At 48.3% G+C, this 26,160-nt stretch overlaps 2 protein-coding genes across 2 annotated transcripts in view; both read left to right on the forward strand.

Moving 5' to 3' along the window:
• CAPN5 (calpain 5) overlaps positions 1 to 24,956 on the forward strand; it is a 52,849-nt gene extending 27,893 nt beyond the window's left edge. Inside the window, exons 3-13 of the mRNA XM_039561737.1 lie at positions 3,831 to 3,962; positions 12,271 to 12,479; positions 12,896 to 13,088; positions 13,630 to 13,823; positions 14,476 to 14,553; positions 15,100 to 15,295; positions 16,603 to 16,725; positions 17,403 to 17,599; positions 18,043 to 18,164; positions 21,182 to 21,318; positions 21,636 to 24,956. Coding sequence (XP_039417671.1) covers positions 3,831 to 3,962; positions 12,271 to 12,479; positions 12,896 to 13,088; positions 13,630 to 13,823; positions 14,476 to 14,553; positions 15,100 to 15,295; positions 16,603 to 16,725; positions 17,403 to 17,599; positions 18,043 to 18,164; positions 21,182 to 21,318; positions 21,636 to 21,818 — 1,764 coding nt within the window. The 3' untranslated portion in view covers positions 21,819 to 24,956. The remainder of the gene's footprint in view (positions 1 to 3,830; positions 3,963 to 12,270; positions 12,480 to 12,895; positions 13,089 to 13,629; positions 13,824 to 14,475; positions 14,554 to 15,099; positions 15,296 to 16,602; positions 16,726 to 17,402; positions 17,600 to 18,042; positions 18,165 to 21,181; positions 21,319 to 21,635) is intronic.
• Positions 5,493 to 12,257, forward strand: LOC104690285 (olfactory marker protein). The gene has a single exon (XM_019286787.3). The coding sequence runs from the start codon at positions 7,159 to 7,161 to the stop codon at positions 7,636 to 7,638; it is 480 nt and encodes a 159-aa protein (XP_019142332.1). The 5' UTR covers positions 5,493 to 7,158; the 3' UTR covers positions 7,639 to 12,257.
• Positions 24,957 to 26,160: the final 1,204 nt, after the last annotated feature.

A 26,160-nucleotide genomic window follows, 5' to 3' on the forward strand; every position in this document is an offset into this window, starting at 1 on the left:
TGTTTTATCTGTCAGAATCTTTCCATAGAACCATCTGCACAGGCTTTCTCTAAATTGTGTTTTGTTGCCTGGAGCTCAGCAGGCATTTCAGCAGACAATTTTAGGGAGAGAAGATAATCTCTGATGGTGCCTAGGATTCTTGGAATAACCATCTCCAGAAGTGTTCAAAAAACATGTGGGTGTGGCACTCAGGAACATGATCTGTTGATGAACATGGAAGTGTTGGATTAATGGTTGGACTTGGTGATCTTAAGGGCTTTTCCAGCCTCAATGATTCTGTGATTCTTGGGACCCTCCAAGACAGGTTCTCCTTGGGGGTAAAGAGACATAGATGACTCCCTTGGCCAAAGGAGAGTTAAGAACAACACATTAAAGTCATAGCTTCCCTGCAGCCATAGCTTTTGGCTTCCCTTTCCTGTTTCTTCCTGTTCTCCATCTGTATCCAGACTAGGAGCAACCAGGGCCCAGGATCTGGCTATGATAAATGAAGGACAGAATGGACTCCCTGTCTGCTGAAGCCTCAAGTGGCAAGAGGCAGTTTGAGCTGGTTCTGTGGCGGCTGAAGCCTGAGCCCAGAAGGCCCCAGGGTGTGTGTGGGTGTAATGTTGGTGTGCTGCCCTCTTCTCTCAGGGTCGTGGTGCTGGGAGGGTGACGTGGTGTTTGCTGCCTGGATAAATGTTATTGCTCACCTGGTTTCTGTCTGTTCCATGGGAGGGAGGGGAGAAAACCAAGGTCATGACCTTCTCTGATCGGGGAATCTCTGCTTCCCTCCTCCCTTTGCAGGTGCAAATCCCAGGCCCTGTAATTCCATCTGGCTGCAGAACAAGCTCCTTATCACTTCCAGCACTTTTCACAGGAAAAGGAACACTAAATGTTCCAAAGCTTCTCTTGGCTTTTTGACCTAGTTCCCACTGTTACCTTGTTCATCACCCACCTCTGCACATGGGCACGATGCTCCATGGCTCCGAGTGTGCTTTGCATCACACACCAGGGCCCTGCTGTGCTCTACGCAATCCTGGGTCATTGCAGCCTGGCTGAAGCAGTGCCTTGCTCCTTGGCTCCCATCTCAGTACAGACAGAGCACACAGGGAATGTCATCCCATTGGATTGAGGCCACACAGTCTAGACCAGGTACAAAATGTGTGAGTGGAAACTCAGCAGCTTCAATGAGGACTGAAGAATCCAAGTAATTTAATATTGGTAAGCTCCAGTCTAAGGAATATGGCAAACCTTCCCAGGGGGTTTTGCTGGGGAGACTGACCCATGGATGAGACTTATTCTGATCGAATCAGTTCCACAGCATTAGAACAAGGAGGCAATGCTGCCTTCCCCTTTGCAAGGATTGGATATTAAGAAAAATTTATTCACTGAAAGGGTGGTCAAGCATTGGAACAAACTGCCCAGGGAAGTGGTGGAATCACCATCGCTGGAAATGTTCAAGAAAGTACAGATGTGCAGAGAGACATGGTTTAGTGGTGGACTTTAGTGCTGGGTTAATGGCTGGATTCCATGATCTTAGAGGTCTTCTTAATGATTCTGTGATTCTTTACTCTGGAGAAGAGAAGGCTCAGGAGGATCTTAACAATGTCCATAAATACCGGATAGCCAGGAACGAAGGAGACAGAGCCCAATTTCTCAGTGGTGCCCAGTGACATTACAAGAGACAGTGTGTACAAGTTGAAAGTCAGGAAATTCCATTTAAACATGAGAAAAGACTTTTTTACTGTGAGGGTGGTCCAGAAACTGGCACAGGCTTCCCAGAGAGGTTGCAAAGTCTCCATTCCTGGAGATAGGCAAAAGCTGCCTGAACACAGTCCTGAGCAACCTGCTGTAGCAGACCCTGCTTTGATTAGGGGGCCTGGACTGGATGGCACCCAGAAATTCCTTATTAACTGCATTGATTTGGTGATTCTGTGCTTAGGATCACTGGGAGTCCACTGGAACCAGGCTCAGTCTGAGGGCTTGAGTGTGGTGGCCCTTCTTCAGAGGGGCTTATAAGAAAGATGGGGACAAACTTTTTAGCAGGGCCTGTTGTGATTAGGACAAGGAGTAGTGGTTTTAAACTGAAGGGAGAGTTGATTTAGACCACCTATAAGGAAGAAGTTTTTTACAATGAGGGTGGTCAGACACTGGCACGGGTTGCCCAGAGAGGTGGTCAATGTTCCATGCCTGGGAAACATTCAAGGTCAGGTTGGACTGGGCTCTGAGCAACCTGATCCAGTTAAAGATGTCCCCGCTTACTGCAGGGAGTTGGACTAGATGGCCTTTAAAAGATCCCTTCCAGCTCAAACCATTCTGTGGCTCTGTGTTTCTCATGATTTCATGTTCTCAACTGTCTCTGTAATATCAAGTGACTCCTTTATTGTATTCTGCAGATCCCCCCCAAGGGCAGAAGGGGCAGCTGTGGTCCTCAGGTGGGACAAAAAAGGTGCCTCTGCTCCCCAGAGCAGGATGACAAAGAGCTGATCTTGCAGGCACCCCCACCACTGACCAGACACATGCCCAGCTGCTGGATGCTTCCCCGGTGCTATGAGCTGAACCCCACTGCTCCTCTCCCATCCCTGCCTGCACTCAGCGATGCTGAGAGGTGCAGGTGGCTCCTGCCCTTGCTGGTGTCAGCTTGCCTCCCCCTAGCGCTCATCCAACATCCTGCAACACCAGCCTTAGGGGGTTAGTCCTTTTCCTTGGGTCTGATCCTGGCCAGTTTGTGTCAGGTTATTTTTGAGGTATTTGGTGCTGGCTGGGCTAGGTGGGAATAGCAGGAGGTGCTTATGGTAACTTTTCATCCCTGCGATGGGGCCCTAGGCAACGTAATCTAGTGGGTGGGGTCTCTGCCTAGAGTGCGGGGGGTGGAACTAGATGATCTTTAGGGTCACCTCCAACCCAAACCCTTCCATGAATCTATGGGTAGAGGCAATAGAAGTCCTCATATGCAAAGTCCTGGGGGGGGCATATTATTCTGGGTACAACCAGCCTGAAAAACTGGGAGGTGTGGGGGAGGAGGGATAATGTGCTTTTCCTTTTTCCTCTTCAAAGTAAATGTAATAACAAAGGGGAAAAGATTCTTTCATCTCTTCGTCTGTCCCATCTGCTCCCAGCCTCCAGCTGGATGTGATGTTACAAACTGGATTGAGCAGGAGAAAATACATTTTAAAAAAAGCAGTGTGTCACCTGAAGCTTCCCCAACACCCTCTGTTATTGAAGTGCTTTCTTGGCCAGGCTCTAAGTGGGAGTGAGAAGCAGGGAGAGCAGCCTGGCAGAGAAAAGCCGATGGTCTTGGTGCGTGGTTGGAGGGATGAGCTCACCTCCCAGCTGCCTCTTACCCAAGTTTCTCCATTCGTGGTGTCCGTGCACAATCCACCATCCTGGTTTTGGTGGCAGAATGAGTGTTTAATCCTCCTGGCCCAGCTACAAAGCTTTTGGCTCACCGAATTTTTTTCATCTGCTGTGCTAGGATCTGGAAGGGCAGATCCCTCACCCTTTATAAAACAGTCACGGAGTAGAGGCATCTGCAAGAGGAGACTTAGAAGGGCTGTAATGGTGTGAAAGCATACTATTATCAACAGGGATAATTATAACAAAGCTGCACTGGTGCTGGGACAGAATAGGGAGCTGGTCTAGTGATGCTGCCCGTGTCCTGGTGAGAGCAGAAGGCAGGACAGGGTCCTTCTGCCACCAGCATGATGAGCGAGGCCAGCAGAAAGCTGCAGGTCAGGTTTACGTGGAGTCTGAGGAAGAGAGGAAGTGACTTTCCTTTGCCAAGAAGCCCTGCTTCTGATTTTCCTGTCTGCTCACTGACCCACTGTGTCTGGTTTTCTCCTGTCCCACAGGAAATCTGCAATGATCCACGTCTCTTTGTGGATGGGATCAGCTCCCACGACTTACACCAGGGCCAGGTCGGGAACTGCTGGTTTGTGGCTGCCTGCTCCTCCCTGGCATCCCGAGAGTCTCTGTGGCAGAAGGTGAGTGGTTCCCTGTGCCTGTATTCAACACCTTGGCTTTGCATTGTGTTTGTCCAGCTCAAAGACTGTTTCTCAGGGATGCCTCATGTCCTGAAAAGCTGACGATGTGCAAAAACCTCCCTAAAAGAACTGTATTTCAAAGAGAATTAGTCATCATGACTGCAGTCACCACACTCCAGCCAAACCCTTGGCCAGTTTCTCCTTAACCAAGTGGATCAAATCCCATCCTGTTTTTCAGGTCCCAAATCTGACCCTTTGAATTCCAACATAACCTAAAAATTAACAAGAAGTACAAAACTCAGGATGCTCAGCTGCAGCATTTGGCCCCGTTTCCCTAGTTCCCATGGTGTTCTCTCTTTGGCTGTTTACTGTGTTCCCACCTTGGCACTGACACCTCATGCTGGGGCTGATAGGCTGATTTCAGGGCGTTAGCATCTCTCCCAAGTTCACTGCTTGCCCAAAGCATCCAACCCTGGCATGTCCCATGGCTGGATGGCACCATATGGCAGTGTTCCTTCAAGAGTAGGCCAGAAAGCCACCAAGGAGCTGCACCAGAGCAAGGGGCTGCAGACCTGGGGAGCAAGCAGAGAGGTTCAGGGGGAAGGAGGTGCTCAGTGCCACATCCCTGGACAGTCTGTGCCCATCTCCACCATGTCCTCAGCTGTGCAAGATGTCAGCCCTGTGAAAGCCAAGGCAGGTACAGACTCTGGTACAGGTGTGCATCATCATAGGGCAAGGGACCAGCAAGTTGCAAGCAACTTCTCCCAGGTTTACTGTAAAAGGCAGCCAGTCTGTGCAGACAGCACCACCTACTTCACCCACAGCCTCCCATAGCCACAGGTCTGAGATGGTTTCCTCCACCCCACACCTTTACATCTGCTCTGTGTGCTGTGGTTCTTCCAGTCTCTGCTTCCTGTGGTGAGCATAGACAGCAAGCTCAGGGATTTCTTGCAGCATCCCCATTTTTTATTAAAATCAAAGTTTTTCTTTACAGGAACAGGATAGCTGTTGTTGCCTTCTAGATAAGCAATAAGGCTTCCTGCTGTGGTGGTGGTGGTGACTGCTGTGGCTCTCATTTCAAGGGTGATGCACGGGGTTGTTTAGCTTGTTCCTCACCATCAACATCCCCCAAGGGTGAGTGGGCAAGTTGTCTTCCTTCCTCACCATTCACTTCCAGCTCTGCCCTGGGAAATGCCAACCAGAGGCTGCATCCCTTTGGACACTTCATTATTTCAGTTTGTCAAGCATTGCTTTTCCTCCCTTGGCAATTTGGCTGTTGGTGTTTGTGACTTCTCAGTTTCCATTGCTTTAACTCTCAGAGGCTTTTTTTTACCTCCCCCCTCTTTTCTTTCAGAAAGATTTGATTTATAGAATTGTATAGGTTGGAAGGGACCTTAATGACCATTTAGTTCCAGCCCCCCTGCCATGGGCAGGGACACCTTCCACTAGACCAGGTTGCTCAAAGCCCCATCCAACCTGACCTTGAACTTCCGGGGATGGGGCAGCCACAAATTCTCTGAGCAACCTGTGCCAGTGCCTCACCACCCTCACAGTAAAGAATTTCTTATTTGCTGAAGATCTCAGAGACAGAAATAATGGGCCACTTGGTCCTCAGTGTGGTTACACATGCAATTGTGATAACATTGCTGGACACCAAAATGTCTCTGTTTGGGGTCTGGCAAGAGCTGAAAGATGCTGATGCAGGCTTTAGTATCTCTGAAATATCAGTCCAGGAATCTTGTCCCAGGTTTTCCCCTGCTACTAGAAAATGTTTTCCTGGTGTACACCAGGATGTTACATAGGCTCTGTATGTCCCTTGCTCCATTTCACACAGTGAAACTGTCTCTCTCAAGTGTGGGGAGGGGGAATACCTTCAAGAAAATAAGGCAGGCCAGCACATCCCTGTGTATCCCAGGAGGTTATTTTATTCAAACATTTTCTTCCACCTTGCTTTCTCCATGTCCCTCCCTACTTCCCATTATGCCTGTGAGTCACTGAGTGGGAGTGGGGTACTGGAATTTAGTTGAGAGCTGTTTTCTAAACTCCTGAGCCTTGGCTGACCCTACATGGCTCTAGGTGTGATCTGGCTCTGTAACACCCTTTCTATGACCCTTCAGATGTGTCTAGCTTTTATTAAAAGAAATTGAGACATTAAAATGGGGGGCAAAACCATGCCAGGATGCTGGTGCTGACTTGCTGCTGCAGGAGCAGTGTGGTGTCTGACTCCTGCCAGCTATGCTACCCAGAAAAGGACATGATGGTCACAGTGGTTTGCTATTCATTGACTTATAGTCAATCCATCCCTTGGGACCCTCATGTGCTTTCCTGGATGGCACAGCCTGATGGAGGCCACCAAAATGGTCTGGAGGAAAGTGGGTTTGTGCATCCAGGAGGAGAGAAGGTGAAAGGGGAGCTTATTGCTCCATGCAGCTACTTAACCATAGAATCATAGAATGGTTTGGGTTGAAAGGGGCCTTCAAAGGTCATCTAGTTCCAACACTCCTGCCAAGGGCAGACACACCTTCCAGTGGACCTTGTTGCTCAGAGCCCCATCCAGCCTGGATAGGGGAGTGTGGACAAGATGGAGCCAGGGTCTTGCAGGGATGCAGTCAGAGGACAAAGGACAGCAGCACAAGCTGCAGCTTATCTTCAGCATGAGCACAGTCAGACACTGGAACAGGGCCCAGAGAGGCTGTGGAGCCTCTGTCCATGGAGATACTCAGAGATGGACTTGCTGAAGCTCCAAGAAACATGATTTAACCCTGAAATAAGTCCTGCTTTGAGCAGTAGGTTGGATCAGACTTCTCCAGAGTCTCATTCCAGCCTGAATTATCCCATGAACCTATCTTGGAGAAAGCCATTTCCCCTCATCCCTGCCAAGGTGGCATCCCTGGCTTTGTTTTGGGATAATGAGCCATGGTTGTCAGGGAGGTTGTCAGGGAGGCTGACATCAGACATCCCTTCCCTATAGATTATTGTGCACAGCAGCACCAACAGTTCTGAATCTGCAAACGAGTTGGGAGGGCACTCAGGGGAAGTCCCAGAGGTGTTTTGCGTCACTGGCCTAGGTTGCCTAGCACTGCTGGGACTGTGGAGAAGGGACACCAGCTCCAGGGGCCTGTCTGATCTTTCCCCCTGCGTGTGCTGTTTGAGAGCCACACACTGCTGAGGAGGGAGCAGAGGAGCAGCCAAGGTGATGGCAGCTGAGGCAGGGATGCTTGAGCTGCCCTTCACCCGCGACGAGCAGCTCACCCGGCGCATGCGGCTGCGATTCCAGAGCCTGCAGCAAAAAAACGCGAGGCCCCAGGATGGTGAGAAGCTGCTGTGTCCCAATGAGCACATCTACCGAGTGGATTTCATCCAGCAGCACAGACTGCGCTTCCTCCGGTGGGACATGCAGCTGGAGAGACCTGGGAAGGTCACGGTCACTGGCACCTCCCAGCACTGGACTCCTGATCTCACCCACCTCATGAACCGGCAGCTGCTGGAGCCGGTGGGCATCTTCTGGAAGAAGCTAGGGGCCAAGGAGGTGGAGTGCAATGAGGCAGATGCCCAGGAATTTGGGGAGCGGATAGCGGAATTAGCCCAGATCCGCAAGGTGATGTATTTCCTCCTCACTTTCACTGGCGGCCTCGAACCAGCACAGCTGAAAGGCTCCGTTGTTTTTAAAGCCTGATCCCCTCTTGCTCAGCTTTTCTATGCTTCTTTCAGTTCAGTTCTTTGTTCAGTTTCTACATCTGTCTTTTTCTTTTCTTTATGAGAGACAGCACTGGTAAAGCAGAGAACAGCTCAGTGCTTCTGGTGCCCCTCAGCCCTGTGAAATATTCCCCAAACGTTCTGTCCTCTTTCTGAATGATGGGGAGAAGGGAACCATGAGCTTGCTGCTGCTTTTGCCTGGAGTATAAGACTGTGTGCTTGTGAATTCATCAGGGATTCACGCAGGGTCTTGCTGGCTTGGAAATATGAGGTTGCCCTAAGTCCTCTCACTGTAGCAACTGCACAGCAAAAACCTGCTGGAAAAATAAGTAATTGCCGTACTGGAAAACATCAGGGACCCCTGGAGAGAGCCCTGCTTTTCAGTTTCCATTCTAGCCATTAAAAAGGGAGGACTTGTTTGTGATGGAGTTCCTCTCCTTGCAAGGTGCTGACTGCTTGCAGGCTTTGGTGACTAGTGCTGCTGCTGTGGCTGCTTGAAGTCTCTGAAGACCAGTCCCATGGAGAATCCACCTTGCTATGAAGCTGAAGTACATTTGGATTCACTGTATTCTGCAGATTGCAAACCCACTGAACTAATGGGGAGGTTGGACCAGCCTTTTCTGACCACTGCCTCCATTTCTTGCTCAGGGGAGGGTGGAGTGTGTTGGTCCAAGAAGGGTTGGAGCAGATGTGTGTGTGTGCAGAGTTAATTTGTGCTTTGTTCTGTCCTTAAAGCACCCGTGAAAATATTTGCTCTGCAGTATCTACAGAGAGCCATGAGGATGCAGAGCACTTTGCAAACCGCAGAGCAGGAACCTGCTTCTGTCCCTGAAAAGCAGTGTCTCCTGCCCTCTACAACACGGGGAAGGGTGTCTGGGTGACCATGGAAGCGGAGGGGAGTGGTACATTTATAAATATTGGAATGGGAGAGTGTTTTGTGCCCAGCTTGCCCCATGACTGCGAATAAACTACTAACTTTGGATGTTTCCTTTTCCTCCACCAAAATATGGAGAGTACTGCAATGAAGCTTCTTGAGACAGACAGATAGAAAAGTCCCTTAAAAGAGTTAAGTATTCTTACAGTTGGTCCTTTGCTCAGATTTCACTCAAATGTGTGTGGGTACTCCTCAAGTTGCGGCCTGTCATCTTCCCAAGATGTGTGAGGAGAGACCAGTGATGGAAAAGCCAGGGCAAGGTGACTTTGTACCTGTGGCCTGCTGACTCATGCAGACCAGCCCCAAAAAGAGTCCAACCTCTTCTCCAAAGCCTCCAGACATGCAGGCCCTATGCCTTCCCCAGCCCAACAATAGTGTATAAAATGATATGCACAAGTCATGCCAGGCAGAGAGGAGAAAGAAAGCAGGAAGATCAGCTACTGGCTGGAGAGATGGTGGGAGCTCTGAGTCTTGCCCACAGCCAAAGCTCAGCAACCACCAAATCCTACAGCCATGCCGTGGCCATTGCCAGAGAAGGTGATGTCTTTGTTTAGACCCCAAGAAATGCTGGACTCAGTGAGTAGAGAGAAAAATGGATGCATCCCTGCTTGGCCAAACACACCTCTAGGGTCCTAGCAGACATTCCCTCCTTGTATATCCCAGAGCAGCGTTCCTGACTAGAAACCACTTCAGATGAAGTAACAGGAGCCACTGGCAACATCCAAAGGGGGTTTTGCATGCCAAGTCTCACAATATGCCATTGCTACATTGCTGGGGTAGAGTTCTTGCTGCAGATACCTTGCTGGGTATTGGTGTACCACAGTAAATAAAATCCTAGACAACGGGTTCCCCTTAAGGACTGAGGCTGTTTGTGTCTTATTCATGCTCCCTTTGGAAGCTACCCTAATCTTGCATGCAATAAAGCACCAAATTTCAACTCAATGCTGGTATTTTTGAGCCCCTTTTAACTTCCTGTAAAATGTAAGATGAACATTTACCTTCTTCTCTCCTGGTATGAAAGGCTTCATGGAGTTTTTTTGTGGTTTGGAGAGGGGTTTGAAGCTGGGCATAGAAGGGGAAATGATTCTCAGGTGGATCCTTGTTTTCTTCAGAGCTGGGGAGAGAGGTGAAGGGGGCAGTGTGATCTCTCTCTGCTGCAAGGAAGATGAGCCTCTTTTTACCAGTCACTGAAACTATCCCTACACAGTTTCAGCATCCCATAAAGACTTTCAGATACACCACCCTGTCCCATCTCCCAGGGGAATTTGATCTGAGTTTGTGCCACAGTTCAGCAGATTGGTACAGCTGGGTGCCTCTCTCCTTATCCTGAGTTGGCCAGTTCCCAGCAGAAGGCTTGAGAACTTGGTGTGTACCAATTTCTTGTTCTAATCAGGGACATTTTTTCCAGGGCCACAGGTGCCTTTTCTCTTAATTAGCCACTCTTAAGAAAATTGAAAAAAGCCCTAAATCAGCTTAGGGAGGGGCACCTGGTGTTTCTGAGCTCCCAATTTACCTGTCTCTGAACCTTTTCACTGTAAATTTGTCACACTAAACGGTGTTGCAGCTCCAGATTTTGTGAGCCCCTAAGGAAAAAGCAGCACAGTTGGGTGAAGGAGAAGACGTGGTTTCCACTGCCCCAGTGTCACACAACCAAGCTGAGTCCAGGACTTGCTGGGATCCTAGGATGGGTGGTCCATGGCATACTCTCCAGCAGGGAACACCTCTGGAGATCAGACTCCTCTTGGGTCAGTGTACAAATACAACCCATCCTTGCTCCTGGACCCTGCTCTGGATGAAAGCTGACTGCTTGTGCTGCCTTCAGTGGCGGAGGGTGCTCCCAGAGCTGTCCCCAAGTGAAGGGATGGAGGAGGATGGTGTCCTGCCACGAATGACAGTAAGAGCAAATCTCAGACCCAGCCAGCTGGAAGCTGTCACTACCAGCTCTGGCTGACAAGCTGCCTCTAATCAATGCTGGGATCATTTCTAAACCCTCATTAATAGCGAGTTGATTATCATGATGGTCCTCTATGACAATTCATTAGGATGAGCTCCAGCCAGGAGGGAATCGATGGGCACTGATGGAGGGTTGTCTGACCTTTCCTGGCAGTCTCCAGAGGGGACTCTGGGACATTGTTAGCACTCCTATAAAACACCAAACCCTCCAAATGTGGCTCTTTTTCATGGCTTTGTCTGCTCTGCTTCTATTGATTCAGACAACTCAAAGAGTTCCAGTGAGCTTGCAGGGCTGATGGCATGATTAATATTTCAGTGTAGGAGCAATAAGAGCCCTGGGCTGGATCATTGCTGGTAGCTAAGGAGTCGGGGGGCTCTTCAGAGGGAATTCTCTCTGCACAATTCCTGCTGTGTGACAGCAGACAAAAAAAAAATGAAAAGGGCTCTGTCAGCTGGACAAGGGCCCAAAGCACAGTGAAGATGGTTTCACCATGTCCTGTGACTTCTTGAAGAGGCTCTTTCCATGCAATGTAGCTGTGTCCTCTCCTATCCCACCCCAACATGCCCAGCTCTCCACAGGACAGTGATTATTTGGTGTATTGGAACACAATACATGCTTGCATGGACACCTTGGGGTTTTTCCTCACTGAGCTCATGATCCTTTGGGAGTGGGTAAGTGAAGCAGCGGGGGTGTGGACAGTCAGTCACATTCCTGCTGCTGAATAAGTCAGTATCTGTCAGCCATCAACTACAGTAAATACACGTGGCCCCACAGTCCGCCCTGGCCATGCAGTAAAACCACATTGCCTCCACCCTCAACAAAAGCTAAACTGCAGTGGGGTAGTTCCTTGCTGTGTGCCTCTGTGTCCTGGTTCTAAACAAGATGCAGATCCCCCTACGTGTAATGTCTGTGCCTGGCTGTGCTCATTTCTGTTGCAGCTGTTGGGCGAATTTTCCATCCAAAGCAGAGCTGGTGGTGCCTGCAGCCATGAAGGGCTATGGACTTTGGCAGTTACCCTTTGCTTGTGCCTGCCCTGCTGGCAGTGACACCAAACCTGTGCCTCCTCAGACTCCTCAGCTGCTCTAGGGTTTCTTTCAACTCAGGCCTTCTTTTCCTTCTTTCATCAAGTCATCTTGCTGTGCTTGCTTGGATGAGCATGGTAGCTCTTGACAGGGAAGAATGGAGACCTTGAGGGAATCCTGCTTTTCCCACTTTTATTTAACAGTTCATACAGAGTATCTGCTGCCTGTTCATTGGCAGTAGGTAGATGAATACAACACTTGCTCTTGGGCCAGTCAAGTCACGCCAGAATCAAGTAGGAGAATCAAAGAAGGTGCCCTTTGTTAGTACCCTACTGACACTAAAAAAACAAAAAATGTGTTCATAAAAATAACCACCCCTGGTTAGACAAAGAACTCTTCTGCTCCAATAGCCTGTCTACAGAAGTAGATGGCAACAGATGTCCAGGGCAGGGTTATAAGAAAGAGGACAAAGGTCTTTAACTCCACCTTCCGAGGGACAGTGAAGTCTAAACTATTCTAGTCACATTAATCTAGTCTGCATTGGTGGAACCAGGTCCAAAATCTGGCCCCAGCAGACTGTAAGCAAATCCATCCCCCTCATATTCTTCCTTGCCTTTGATATTGTCTGCATTAGTTCCAGGATGAGAGTCAATCCCAGGAAAAAAGGGAATCATTTAGATATATGTGCCTCTTCTTTCGCAGGTCATCCCAGACTGGAAGGAGCAGGAGTGGAACCCTGAGAAACCCGAGAGCTATGTGGGGATCTTCCACTTCCAGTTCTGGCGTTTTGGTCAGTGGCTGGATGTGGTGATCGATGACCGCCTTCCTACACTCCACAACCAGCTCATCTACTGCCACTCCAACTCCAAGAATGAGTTCTGGTGTGCCTTGGTGGAGAAAGCTTATGCCAAGTAGGTACCCAGGCAGTTGTAGGATAAAGTGGGACCTGAGCACTCTGTTTTTCCTCTCTGTTCATTCATCAGCTGGCTTGCAGCAGTGGAACCAACATCTTTCCTGTGGACAGGAAAGTAGTAGTGCATAACTCAAACAGACAAAAAATAAGGGGAAAAAACCCTTCTCTAGCCTTAATTTACCCTTAAAGCAAAATACCCTTCAATGTTTCTTTAAGTAACGCCTATTCTAGAGATTTCAAGTTCCTTTTACTTTGGTCCTATGGCAGCAAGAGTGCTGCAAGGAATGTGGGTCCTATCTTTTCACCGTAGTTTGCTATCCTCTCCCACTTGAAGTTCAACTGCAAATCTCCATTCCCAAGGCTGCCCTAAGAATTGTCCCAGACCCCTTTGCCATCCCTGTCACCCTCTTTCAGGTTGTCAGGCTGCTACGAGGCCCTGGATGGAGGCAACACTGCTGATGCCCTGGTGGATTTCACTGGTGGGGTCTCTGAACCTATCGACCTGACTGAAGGGGACTACATCGCTGACGAAGCCAAGCGAAACCTGCTCTTTGAGCGCGTGTTGAAGGTGCACAACAGGGGAGGCCTCATCAGCTGCTCCATTAAAGTAAGCGGAGTTACCAGTATGGTCATGGTCCCCTGGGAATAGGCGTTTTAGGAGGCAGTTGTCTTACACAGTCATAAACTTCTAAATTAGATTGGATAAATTGTGGCCAAGGGTTCCAACTTCTTGATGGCAAAAGGAGTTAATCCTGAATGCCAGCCAACCCTCTTTATTTCTTGTTGCTATGTCCAAGAGCCCAGGTTCATCCCAGTACCGTTTAAATGCTAGGAGGTGATCCACTCCAGAGAAAGACGTTTTGGTGTCTGCATCCGGGCATCTCTACAAATGCTGGTTGCCAGACCTCCCATTATAACCATAAGGATGAGCTTTATTGGTTGCCAGTATGGGAGCTCAGAGAAAAGGAGGGATTCAGCACATAAAATGGCATCTGAGACCTGTGCCAACTGGGTTTTTCCCTGACCATTGATGCTTTTCATTTTGGCTTGAAGAAACCTGCAGGGAAATCTGAGTTCCTTTCTTTCCCAGCCCCTGCAGAGGTGGTCATGTCCCCCTGGTCTGAGCACTGTCTGTGTCCTCCTGCCAGGCCACGTCAGCGGCTGACATGGAGGCTCGCCTGGCCTGCGGACTGGTGAAGGGCCACGCGTACGCGGTGACGGACGTGCGGAAGGTCCGTCTTGGCCATGGCCTTCTGTCCTTCTTCAAGTCGGAGAAGCTGGACATGATCCGCATGCGCAACCCATGGGGCGAGCGGGAGTGGAACGGCCCTTGGAGTGACACGTGAGTTGGGATGGACAGCTTGTTTCAGTGGGAAATTCTTCCCTGTGAGGGTGAGGAACTGGCACAGGTTACTCAGAGAAGCTTGGATGCCCTATCCCTGGAAGCATTCAAGACGAAGTTGGATGGGGCTCTGAGCAACCTGGTCTAGTGGAAGGTGCCCCTATTCATAGCAGGGGGGTTGGAATGAGATGATATTTAAGGTCCTTTCCAACCCAAACCATTCTGTGATTCCATGATTCCATGTTCGTTTGTACTAGCGAAGGATGTTTATAGCTCACCTTTGTGCTCCCAGTCTTTTTGCAGCAAAACAAGCACCCAACAGAATCAACCTCTGCCACCACTGGCTGCTGTGATGGCTGTAGATGAGATGAGGAACCAAGGGCTGGTGCAACCAGAGCCTTTGGCCAGAGTCAATTTTGTTGTCTTCACGGATAGGGCTGTGATTCTACTGGCCAAATAAAACCTTGCCAGGCTGGATTCACCTCCACTGGTCAGGAAGGAAGTTGAAGTTCCAAGCCATGCTGCACTTTCCCCCTGTTTGGCAGATGACCTAACCACAGCAGCATGGGGACTGGCTTTATATACAGTCCTTGAGCCTCAAATTCTTCTGTGTCCCTTACCTTTGAGTAATGATCCTGTTCTCTTCCCTCAGCTCTGAGGAGTGGCAGAAAGTGAGTAAAAGTGAGAGAGAGAAGATGGGAATGACAGTGGAAGATGATGGAGAGTTCTGGTGAGTCCCTCCTGAGTTTGTCACCACAGGCCATGCCCACAGCATCCTCCCACCCCATGGAGCATGTACATCATTTCCATGCATACAGCTATCCAGAGAAAATAGGCTTCCAAGCCATAGGATCTCTAGTGAAGCCCTCTCCTTGAGCCCATGGGTGTCAGTTTTGGATGGCCATGACCCTGGGATTGCAAGCTGCTCTCTATCACACAGCGGCCAGACCATTTCGCCAAGGCACTGAGAACCTGTCATAAATGTGCTGAATTTCACAGACTCACCAGGAACATTTCAGTATCACATTTACCCTTGGGTGGGGAAGGGGACGCTGTGCTGCTTCTCCTGCTCCAAAACACAGAGATCTGTTGTTTAAACTCAAGAAGTATTTACTGCAGGCATAGACAAAAGTACCTCCATCTCTTCTGGAGATATTTTTTGTTATTCATCAGCCATCAGAGACAACCCACACTCTCTAACAGGTGATCAGGAAAATCCCTGCAGTGTACTTTTCCAGGGAATGAAGCAGCATAACCCAGTTCTGTCCTGATTCAGGATGACCTTTGAAGATTTCTGCAAATACTTCACGGACATCATCAAGTGCCGTCTGATCAACACCTCCTACCTGAGCATCCACAAGACCTGGGAAGAGGCAGTGCTACATGGGGCATGGACCAGAAGCAGTGACCCCTTGAAGAACCGCTCTGGAGGCTGCATCAACCACAAGGACACCTTTCTGCAGAACCCCCAAGTGAGTAAGGGGGCAGAGGCCCTTCTGGAGCCTTCACATGTGCTTCCAAGTGTTTAACTGTCCTACAGGTACCTAGAAGACTGAAATGGCTACCAAACCTCTAATAGATTATTTGTGCTTATGGCAATTCTCTGGCTCAGCATGACCAGCATTGAGGCCAACTCTATTAACCTTATCCCTCTTATCAGGGAGACTGCATCCAAGCACCCTTGGCACAAGGGAAGAGCAAGCTGTGCCACAGGGTATCAGTGTTGTCTGGTTCCAGTCCAGGAGTCATTTCCAATAATCTGGATGTCTGAATGACCAAATTCCAGGTTTTTTGCCCAAACTTTGACACTGTTAAATTTACCAGGACAGGAGTAGCCCATAGAGCCATTTCCTTCTAGCTTGAAGTTCATTTCCTGGAGCAAACTTTTCTGGAGAAAAGGAGGCTCAAGGGGACCTTATGGCTCTCTACACCTTCCTGAAAGGAGATTGTGTCCAGGTGGGAGTCAGTTTCTTCTCCCAGGTGACAAGTGGTAGGACAAGAGAAAACAACCTCAAGTTGTGCCAGGGGAGGTTTAGATTGAATATTAGGGAAAACTTCTTCACTGGAAGGGTGAAGATGTTAGAAGAGGCTGCCTAGGGCCATGGTGAAATCACCATTTCTGGAAGTGTTCAAAAGGCATGTGATGTGGGGGACACCCGGGGACATGGTTTAGTGGTGAACTTGACATTGCTTGGGTAAGGGTTGGACTGGATGATCTTAGACATCTTTTCTAACATAAATGATTCTACAATTGTCTTGTCCTGCTCTGAACTGGGATTCTCAGTATCACAAGTGAGGACCTTTTGTGTCCTTCATCTAACAAGCAGATGAAGGATGGTCTGGTCCATTGCAGGAGTTGTCATCAAGGATGTGGGAGAGTTGTTTCCAGCTTCCAGCTCTGTATTAGCCTTTTTGTTAGGTCTCTGAACATCAGTTCATCCTTCCATGCCTTATAGGAGGACTTCTGGCAGACTGCAGGGGGTGAAAGTCTCTGATATAGGACTACATCTAGACTGCTTGGATTCTGCTGAGCAATTCAAAGACTGGATTTCGCAGTATTTCTCTAAGATGGGCCAAAAAGGTCACTGTCTTGGCAAGTTGATTCCAGGTCCCAAGAAGAGAGTGTATGGGCTCTCAGAGTGGGTACTGGAGCCAGGCTGTCCCTGCATGGAAGTGGATGGAGAGAAACTGATGTTAAATCTGTTAAATCCACCCCCACCCATGCCCAGGGATCCTGTATTAATCAAAATCTCCCTTACCTTCCTCTTTTTGCTTCTAGTATGTGTTTGATGTGAAGAAGGCAGAAGATGAAGTGCTGATCTCCATCCAGCAGAAGCCCAAAAGGACCAGTCGCAGAGAGGGCAAAGGAGAGAATTTGGCCATAGGCTTTGATATCCATAAGGTAGGCTGGGGTTCCTGCATGTTGGCCTGAATGCCACTATAAATTTGTTGGTTGTGGAGTGGTACATCAGTCCTGCATGACCATATCGCTCATTTAAGCATTATCTGGGTACTTCTGGGGTGCCATCAGCACAGCCTGCCCTCCTCTGGAGATGAAGAGGGATATCAAAGGGGTCAGCATGGAAAACAGGTTGCCTCGAGCAGCTGTGGATACTCCATCCCTGGAAATGTTCAAGGTCAGGATGGATGTGGCTTTGAGTAACCTGTTCTAGTGGGAGGTGTCCCTGCCCATGACAGGGAATTAAACTAGATGATCTTTAAGGTCCCTTCCAACCTAAACCATTCTGTGATTCTGCACAGTTCTTGCTAAAAGCAATGATTAGTCTTTTCTCTCCAAATGTTGAGATCTGCTAGACTAATCCTTACATGTTGTTTGCTGGGTCCCCAGTGTTAAGCTGTGATGCAGGAGATGAGTCCCTGAGCCAAAAGAATTGGGAAAGCCACGTCCACACTTGCTTTCCGCCCAGCACAGCTGGGACCAATTTGCTGGTTCTCTTAACTCCAGGTCTCCTGGCACTGTGGACTCAGTCCTTGCAGTCTTTCCCCCTCCGTGGTGGATACCAGTACATTTTCAGCCAGTGACAATGCGCTGACCATCCCACTGTGGTTTCTGCCCAGGTGGAGTTGAATAGGAACTACCGGATGCACACCCTGCAGCAGAAGGTGGCCAGCTCCATCTACATCAACTCCCGCAGCGTCTTCCTGAGGACAGACCTGAAGGAAGGCCGCTACGTCATCATCCCCACCACTTTTGACCCTGGTCATGAAGGCGAGTTCCTTCTCAGGATTTTCACAGACGTGCCTTCAGATTGCCGGTAAGGAGCATGAGCAGGGATGGGGAGGAATTGGCTCTTTGGAGACAGCCCTGTGCTTTTGATTTGTGGTTTTTCTTAATAGTCACAGCCTTGCCTGCAGCTGCTCTTTGGCTTTCTGTTAAGGGTGATCAAGAGACAGGACATCTTTACAGGTCTCTCCACAGACATGCAGAGAAGCTCCCACTCTGCTTCTAAGCATGATATGGGAGGGCATCCCAAAACCAGGTTGAGGAGATTAGAGTGGGGAGCAGAGTCTGACAGTGGACAATGGATAGTCATAAAACCACAGAATATTCTGAGTTGGAAGGGACCCACAAGCACCATCCAAAGATCATTGAGTCCAACTCTTAAGTGAATGGCCTATACAGTCCTTCATTGTGCCAGAGCAAACTCCTTGGGGTAAGATTAGGCACCTCTCAAAGGCCATGTGTTTTTCCTTGCAGAGAGCTGACATTGGATGAGCCACCACACACCTGCTGGAGTGGGATGTGTGGCTACCCACAAGTAGTATCCCAGATCCATGTCCTTGCTGCAGCTGGGCTCAAGAATCAGGACTCCCAAGGAGGTACTGGTCTTTCCCTACCTGTTGTCTGGCCCCGGAGGAGTTGGGAGGTGATTTATGAACTGGGACGTGGCTGGAATTTATATTGTTTCCGTTCCCTGGTCTTAAAATTAAGAATCAAACACGATTTAAGGGAAAAAGGGTTTTTTACCTTGGTGTTTATTTAAGGAACCTTAAGGTGCACCACTTCATCCAGGTGGAATGCGCCGAAATGCACGCTGAAATGCACCCCGATGATAGATCACGTCTACAGTTTATAGACCTTGCAAATTAGCATATCTATCAAAGATTCCCCAATGAGAGGCTCAAACAAACCCCCCATCCCAAGGAATCCCCCCCTGGATGGGCCTATCTTGGCTTACAGGATGTTCTAGGGAAGACCTTGGTTTCTCAGGATAGCATAGGGGTTTCCGGCCTCCAACTGCGAGGCCTCCAGGATGTTTGGTCTCCTGGCTTAATGGAATATTGGGTCTAAGCTAAATTATCAGACTTAAGGAATTACAAATATGCATGCTAAAAGCACTAGGGATACATAAAACCAAACTCACTTCTTGCAGTGGACATGATCTGGGAGCTGTTATATTTAGGCTGTTATCTGAGACCCTCCCAAAACTTCCCCAAAGCCCTTAGTGGTGGTCCTGTAACAACCCAAGCTTTCCTCTCAAGTATGAGCAGCCGTAAAAGCCAGGAATTGTATTTAAAGGCATTTCAGTAGGAAAGACAGAGAAACAGCCTGATGTGTAGCATTCATCCCTGGAGGCTGGATAAATGTCTTATCAGTAGAGGGTATGTCAAATTTAGGTCACTTTGGGATGGTGTGGATCTAGACCAATTCTGACATCCATCACTTTTCTTGCATGGAAGATGGCAGCAGGACCATACCTCCCCCTGTCCTACAGCCACACAGAGGCTTATGGCAAGAGCCCTATGTTCTGTCTGCCTGGAGCATCTGGACCAAGAAACCCAGTGGCAGTGATAGCTTGTACTGGGAGATTGCTAAAGTTGGGATGGAAGGTCTAGAGGTTGCAGTTAGAGAAGCAAATATCTTTCCACCATGGAAATAGACCAGATCCTAGCCTTTCTCCCCCATTTCCTGAGTCAAGGACATGTGGTGGTTGTGGCAAGATTTAGCCAAACACTTTCAAGCCAAATTTAAAATATAAAAATTAAAAACTTAGAAGATCTAAATAAAACCCAATTAAAATTGTAATTTTTTTCACCCAAGAATTTTTATTAGGGCTGCCTATCACTATATCCCTGAGAGTAAAGAGCAGGATCTTTCCTAAGCAAGGACTAGTCAAATGTGCTTACTTCCCACATGCCACAAAGGGAGTTCTTATGCCCTATCTGGTGTTTGGGGAGGGAATTTAACCCTAGGCAGGTGGTTTTTTCTTGGATTATTCACAACAGGTCAGTGCACCTGTAGCAATGCAGGGAAATCGGAAGCCAAAGGTCTCTGAACTGTTCACAGAAACAAGGAGGTTTATCTTTCCTTCAGACAAGAAGATGTGTGGATTCTGGAGTCACAAAACATTTTCTCCACAAAAACCCCTTGGGAATTGCTTTCTTCCAGCTGTTTTCCAGCTGTTCAGCTCCCACCACCAACAGTGTGTTTGGTGTTTTCCAGTGCAATGGCATCTCTCACACATCCCAGACCAGGCCTTTCAAAACACTTTGGCAATAGTGATTTACAGATAGGAATTTGGCTCTGGCTGATGGAATCTGAGGATTCAATGGGACATCCCAAAAGACAAGGTAATTTGGAAAAACAGCTGTGAGATCCAGCAGCTGTGTTTCACCAGGGGAGCCAGATCCTTGCCAACAGAAAGTGAGCAAAGAGGTGGTCTGGAAATCAAAATCCCTGGCTGTCAGAAGGGGCTGGTTTGTTCCTCCTCATTTCCACATTTCCCTTGGACAAGAAAACTCATCCAACAGGTCTGTGTTTCCATCATAGCAACTAAAGTTCGTGGTGAGAAAAAGCATTCTGGCAGTTAAATTTCCATAGCAATAGCTCTTTCTCTACTGAAATTCCCCAAACAAGCACTTTGTTTGGCAAGATGAAAGTATTCACTAATGAGGGACTCTTTCCTTCTCCTGGAAGCTCAGGTACCATCCAGCTGTGGGATGGTAGTATGTAAACTTGGTAACTTAATCCTCTATTTGGTATTTCCTTGTGTGAGCCTCTTTCTCTTCTCCATGGTTTTAATTCTGCCTGCCTCTAGGAGAGCAAATCCTGAAAAGAGGGCTGAGTAGGATGGTGTCTTCCATGGAACATTTACTGCAATGGTCAGGAGGATTTGGAGTGATGAAGGAGTGTTTCTGTAGAATATGGGGACAAGAGAGGTGGCCCTTTCATAGAATCATAGAATTGTTTCAGTTGGAAAAGCCCTCTAAGATCATCAAGTCCAACCCTTAACCCAGCACTGCCAAGTCCACCACTAAATCCTGTTCCCAACAGCCACATCTGCGCATCTTTTAAACCCCTCCAGGGATGGTGACTGTACCACTGCTCTGGGCAGCCTGTTCCAGGTGCTTGATAAGCCTTTCTATGAGTTAGTTTTTCCTAATATCCAGTCTAAACCTCCGCTGGTGCAATTTAAGGCCTTTTCATCTCGTCCTGTTGCTTGTTTCTTGGGAGAAGAGACCCACCCCCACCTCGTTACATCCTCCATTCAGACAGTTGTAGGAGTCATAAGGTCCGCCCGAGCCTCCTTTCCTCCAGGTTAAGCCCCCCCAGCTCCTTCAAGCCGCTCCTTATCAGATTTGTGCTCCATCGAGACCCTTCCCCAGCTTCATAGCAGTCCATCAACACCTGCTGTGCAGGGACAATGTCACCCAATAGAATTAAACCCAAACAGCTGAGCTCCATGGACATCATACAGGGTGTGACAAACGCTTTGGCAGATACCCATCTCCTCTGGTGGGATATGGAGGCAGAGAACTGCATGACACCCCTGGAAAAGGACTCTAAGGAGTTACAGAAGCTACAACAAACCAAAAATTCCTTTTTCTCTCCTCAGGAGCTGACCCTTATGTAATCATCAAGTGCGAAGGGCAAAAGGTTCGCTCTCCAGTGAAGAAGAACACGGTGTCACCAGAATTCGATGTGAAAGGGCTCTTCTACCGCAAGAAGCCAGGACAACCCATCATTGTTCAGGTACAATTGTACAGGCAGGCAAGCAGTGGGCTGAGGGATGGCGACCCTCTCTCACTTGGACCCCCCCTGCGGCCCTCTCCTCACACTGTCCACAGCAGATCTGTTCATTAGTTAATGCAGCTCAACCTCTCACCACCATGGTGACATCTGGTTAAATCATGTCCTTCACCCGTCTCACTTCCAGAGTGACACCCTCACACCTCACCACCTCCCTGGCTTCAGCTCAGGGCACATCCCCAGTAACCCCTTCTCTCCAGTTCATGAAGGTTGGCTGCATCCCTGAAGGAGCTGCTCTCATCCCTGTTTTGTTTCCACAGATCTGGAACCACAACTTGATAAGTGATGAGTTCTTGGGCCAAGTGGTGCTCACGGGGGATCCCAGCGACCGGCAGTCGGTGCACACACTGCACCTCCAGGACAAGGGGAACAGGAGGTCAAACGATCTCCCTGGAACCATTGCTGTGATGCTGCTCAGCAGTAACATCCTCACTAATGTCTGAGTACTCAAGGATGACTCTTCTGGTGCCACATATGTGAATATAAACATGCACACATATATATATATAGAGAGAGACACACAGAGCCTACCTACCACCTGCAAAGTGTATATGAACCATGCATGCATTCCACTCCAAGGAGCCAATCTTGTGTTTTCAATGTTAAAAAATGGTGCCTTTTTTGGGGAACCGCAATGATCCTTCTGCTGGCGTCCTCTGCAGCCCCCCTGGCTGCCACGTGCACTGTGGGACCTCTGTGAGCATGCTGTGTGTCCTGACAGGCAGAGCACGATGCCCTGGGGCTGTTTGTTTACACAGGCTGGCACACACACGTGCCACCACGCACACGTGTGGCCACCATGGTCCCACCAGCTGCTTCAGTGCATCTTCAATGTGTCTGCTTGGGTTAAGAGTAGTGTGCATGGAGTTTTCTCCCTTGAAATTACCATGTAATCGCTTATCTGTGGAGGCACCACAGCAAAGGAGAAGTGGAAAAACCGATCGGGGCCTGCTGGATGTTTTTCGGATATGGGTTTGCATACTGCAACTGCAAGGAAAACGCACCAAGGCAGCCCAAATCCCAAATCCACAGGGGCAACAAGACCAAAGGCTCCATCATTTTGGGGACAAGCTGTCTCCACCGAAGTCTTGTTCAACCCCATGCAACTCTGAAGTATACAAAAATAACAACAGCTGTGGTGGGATAACTGTTCTCTGGGGTCAAGTTTCTGAATCAGTCTGCACCCGGCTCCCGTGTGTGCCTCCTGAACTCCCGTGGTGCCTGCTGTCTCCATGTCTCCCTGCCATCTCCATCCCAAAATCTCACCCCAGGAGCTGGGGTGGGTTGTCTACTGGGGCAGTTCAGTGTTTAGGTAAGAGAAGGTTGGTTCCTCTGAAGGCTGAAGTGTCAAGTTCAAGGGATGGGGAGCTTTGCTCCATGGGCTCCATCTGTACTGCTGCCTACAGTGCATCATTTCTCAGTGCCTCGCTTTCTCAAATTCTTTTTAAAAATAGTGGGATTTTAGCTTGTACTAGAGGAGCACTGCTCCCAGTGCAGCCTGAAAATGCTGGGAATATTTCATTCATACCAGTGTCCATCTCTCACCTTTAATTTTCAGTCTCCTGTCATGGAGTATGAGTTGCACAGTCCTAGAGCCAGTCTCACAAGCACAACCCAAATGCATCCTTGGGGATGTGTCTAGGGCCACAGTCTGCTCCTGATATCCATGAAAACTGGGTTAATCTTCCTTATTCCACTGGGTGGCAGAATCTGGCTTCTTATAAATCATCCCAGATAAACCAAACAACAACCCGTTGTCTGGCCTTTCAGCAGCTGACTAGGACAAGTTTCAACCCCTTTTTTTTTCTCCTGTTGTTTGGGTTTTTTTATTCGTGTGCCTTTAAAGTGGTGCAAGTTAAGGGATTTTTCAGTTAGATTTTCTAACGAGCAAATATTTTGCAGTCACCTGCATGCAAGTGGAATTTAATACAAAATCTTTGAATCTTGGTAAATTTTGACCTGAGCAGAGTCCTTTTCCTGCAAGAAAAGTGAACAGGAAAGCCTTCTTTTACCACAGCAAATGGTTTCTGCTTGTCCTACTGAACACCCATGTTTGTCCTGCAAGTCTGTTTGGGGTTTTTTTAAAAGTACCTAAAGGTCTGCTAAGTCTGAAACATGGTGAAGTGTTCCCCAAAGTCACAGTACCTGCTAGCTCAGTTCTTGGTGCAACCAGAAGCTGATGGTACAACTGCAGTGATTTTTGCAGGCTGCTTTTCCCCTTTCCTCATCTTCACAGTCCTGCGGTTATGAGTTGTCTTTTTTACCACATTTGCTTATGTTCTTAGGTCTTGTTTTCCAGGACTTAAAGGCAAGCAGAGGTCCCCATGATGCTCTTTCCAGATCTCAATTACTCCTGGCTTGCACTGAGCAGCCTCCAGCTCCAGGTGCCATCACTGGGACCAAGTTTGGTTCAGCATCTTGCAGAATTGACTTAAATGCTCCTAGTTAGGTAAAGCAACTTTTTGATCCCAAGGTCAAAGCAAATCCTTGAATTTGGGAAGACCAATGCAGAGATATTTTGATTTTATCCTAGTTTTGTTTATGAGACTGATCACTGAAAATAAATGGAAGCAGGACTGTGGGGTTAGAAGGTATGATTTGGGTCTTAGGAGAAGATCTCTCAGGCTTATGTTCAGAGCGATATGTGAGAGGGATGCCCGAAGATACCTCACCTGGCAGGGGGATGAGCTATTTGGCATCGCAGGAACGTGACAGGACCATCATCAGCAGATGGAGGTGTCCTGCCTGCCTGCATTAGCCTTGTTTTCTCAGGAAATCAGGCTGTGGGTGGCTGCAGCAAAGGAGAGCCGTTTGTCCAGGAGCGCCCTGCCATGTGCCAAATGGCACCGTGATCCCCAAGGAATGGTGCCAAAGCTCACCAAGGAGTTGTGGTGCCCTGGTACCCATGGGCAGCCTCCTTCCTCCCTACAGAGAATCAAGCCATAAAGAGAGGAAAGGCAGCTTTTTAATAACGTCTTAAAAAAAAAAAAATCATCTCTCTGTATCAGGACAAAATTGTCTTAATATCAGTATTATTTGTCCTTTTTAAAACAAAAAAAAAAGAGAAAACCTTGGAAAAGTTAGAGGAGAAGCCTTCTTTCCCTACATTTCAAATGAAATGACAAAAATTACCTTTCTTACTCTTCTTTTTGTCTTATTTGTAGAGCACATGAGGGAAGGGAATTATTGAAATGCCATTCCTATTGTTGATGCCTTTTCTCTTTGAATTAAGTAAACAGAAATATTCAGGATTGATTTTTTTTTTTTTTTTTTTTTTTTAGAGGAGGGCAGGTTTGAAAAACACTTTCCAGTCCCTCATGAGTGGGGTAGGACATGTGTCTGATGTATTTCACATTTCTTTTGTTAATCATTTCAATGGTTGCAGGCAGCCTGGCATTACACTCTGTGGAATTAATTTCTTTTTGACATCTGCCTGTTAAAACAGGCTGTGACTTGTCTTCATCTCCAAAGGCACTGACATGTCATGCTGCACAAGGTCAGAGAATGGTCCAAACAGAAAGCCAACATTGTACAGCTGTAAACCTCCTATAAATAAATAAATTGTGTATATTTTATTCAGACTCCTTGCCTTTGAACTGCTTTGTTCTTCCAGAATGCTTTTGATGGGCACAAGGTGGCTCTGCAGAGCCTTTTGAATTTCCTTGATTCACCAAACTCCATTCTAATTATTTTCTCTGCAGACTTTGAGACTGAGACAAGGTGATCTGCATGAGGCTTTCACACAAGGTTACACTCACATTCACAGAGAAAATCCACGGAGGGATGGGTAACCTCCTCTGACTATAAATAGCCTTTGCATCCTATACCCCAGAGTCACCACAGTGCAGGGCACTTGGGTTTTTGAGCCTCACCTGACTTGGAAAAGAGCTCTGCAGATTGCTGAAAAAACAAAAGGAGGGGGGGAGAGTTTATGGGCGAAGTAGAAGGAGGAAGAGGGTTTTGGATGGCTTTCCCTCAGAAAACAAACCTGCACAATGCACATCGGAGCATTTGAAAAGCCTGGCCCTGCCCATGGGTATCTCCAGTCTTGCTGCTGCAGCATACAGACCCAAAGCTCTGGCACTGGGATCTCGCTTCCATCTCGGCTTCCCTCCACCAGCTGCCTGTGCTCAAAGGCTTTGCAGCAAGAAGGAGCTGTGTGCTTCTGCAGCCCACCCTTAGGAGCCTGGAGCAGATATCTGGAAAAAGCCCTTCTATTGTGGGGTGAAGGTATCTTCCCAGACCCTCCAGCCTTAAAAGGACCTTTCTTAGGGGAAAAGCCTCACAAACACCTCAATTCTCCAAACATCCTGATACTCTCATGGAAGGTGTCCTGAGCAGCAGACCCGGCTGGGCACATATGCGGCCGAACATAGCACAGGAGCTCTGGTGTAGACCAGGCAGCTTTACTGAGTCTTGCTTGGTGCACATTTTATAAAAAAGGTCTATGCAAGCCTGGGTAAGCCACAGACTATCATGGAGGCATGGAGGTTGTGCTTTCCCACCAACATCCACACCTTGATTTTGCTGATAGTGGGGCAGTGGGCTGAAAAGTGTAGGTTGATTTGCAGCCCTGCCTGTGTCTGTGCTGATGGTGCACACCAGCACAGAGATAGGGATGCTGGAATTTGTGTGGGAGGGCAGCACGTGAGTGTGGAGATGTGCGGAGACTGTGCATGTTTGGAGACCAGCAGCAAGTAGTAGAGCAGTGTACAGCTCCAGGCAGGATCCACCCCAGGCTCACCAAGGGTCCTGCAGCATCTCCTCATCCCTATAGCAGAGTCA

Source organism: Corvus cornix, chromosome 1, assembly GCF_000738735.6.
Source record: "Corvus cornix cornix isolate S_Up_H32 chromosome 1, ASM73873v5, whole genome shotgun sequence".
Taxonomy (NCBI): domain Eukaryota; kingdom Metazoa; phylum Chordata; class Aves; order Passeriformes; family Corvidae; genus Corvus; species Corvus cornix.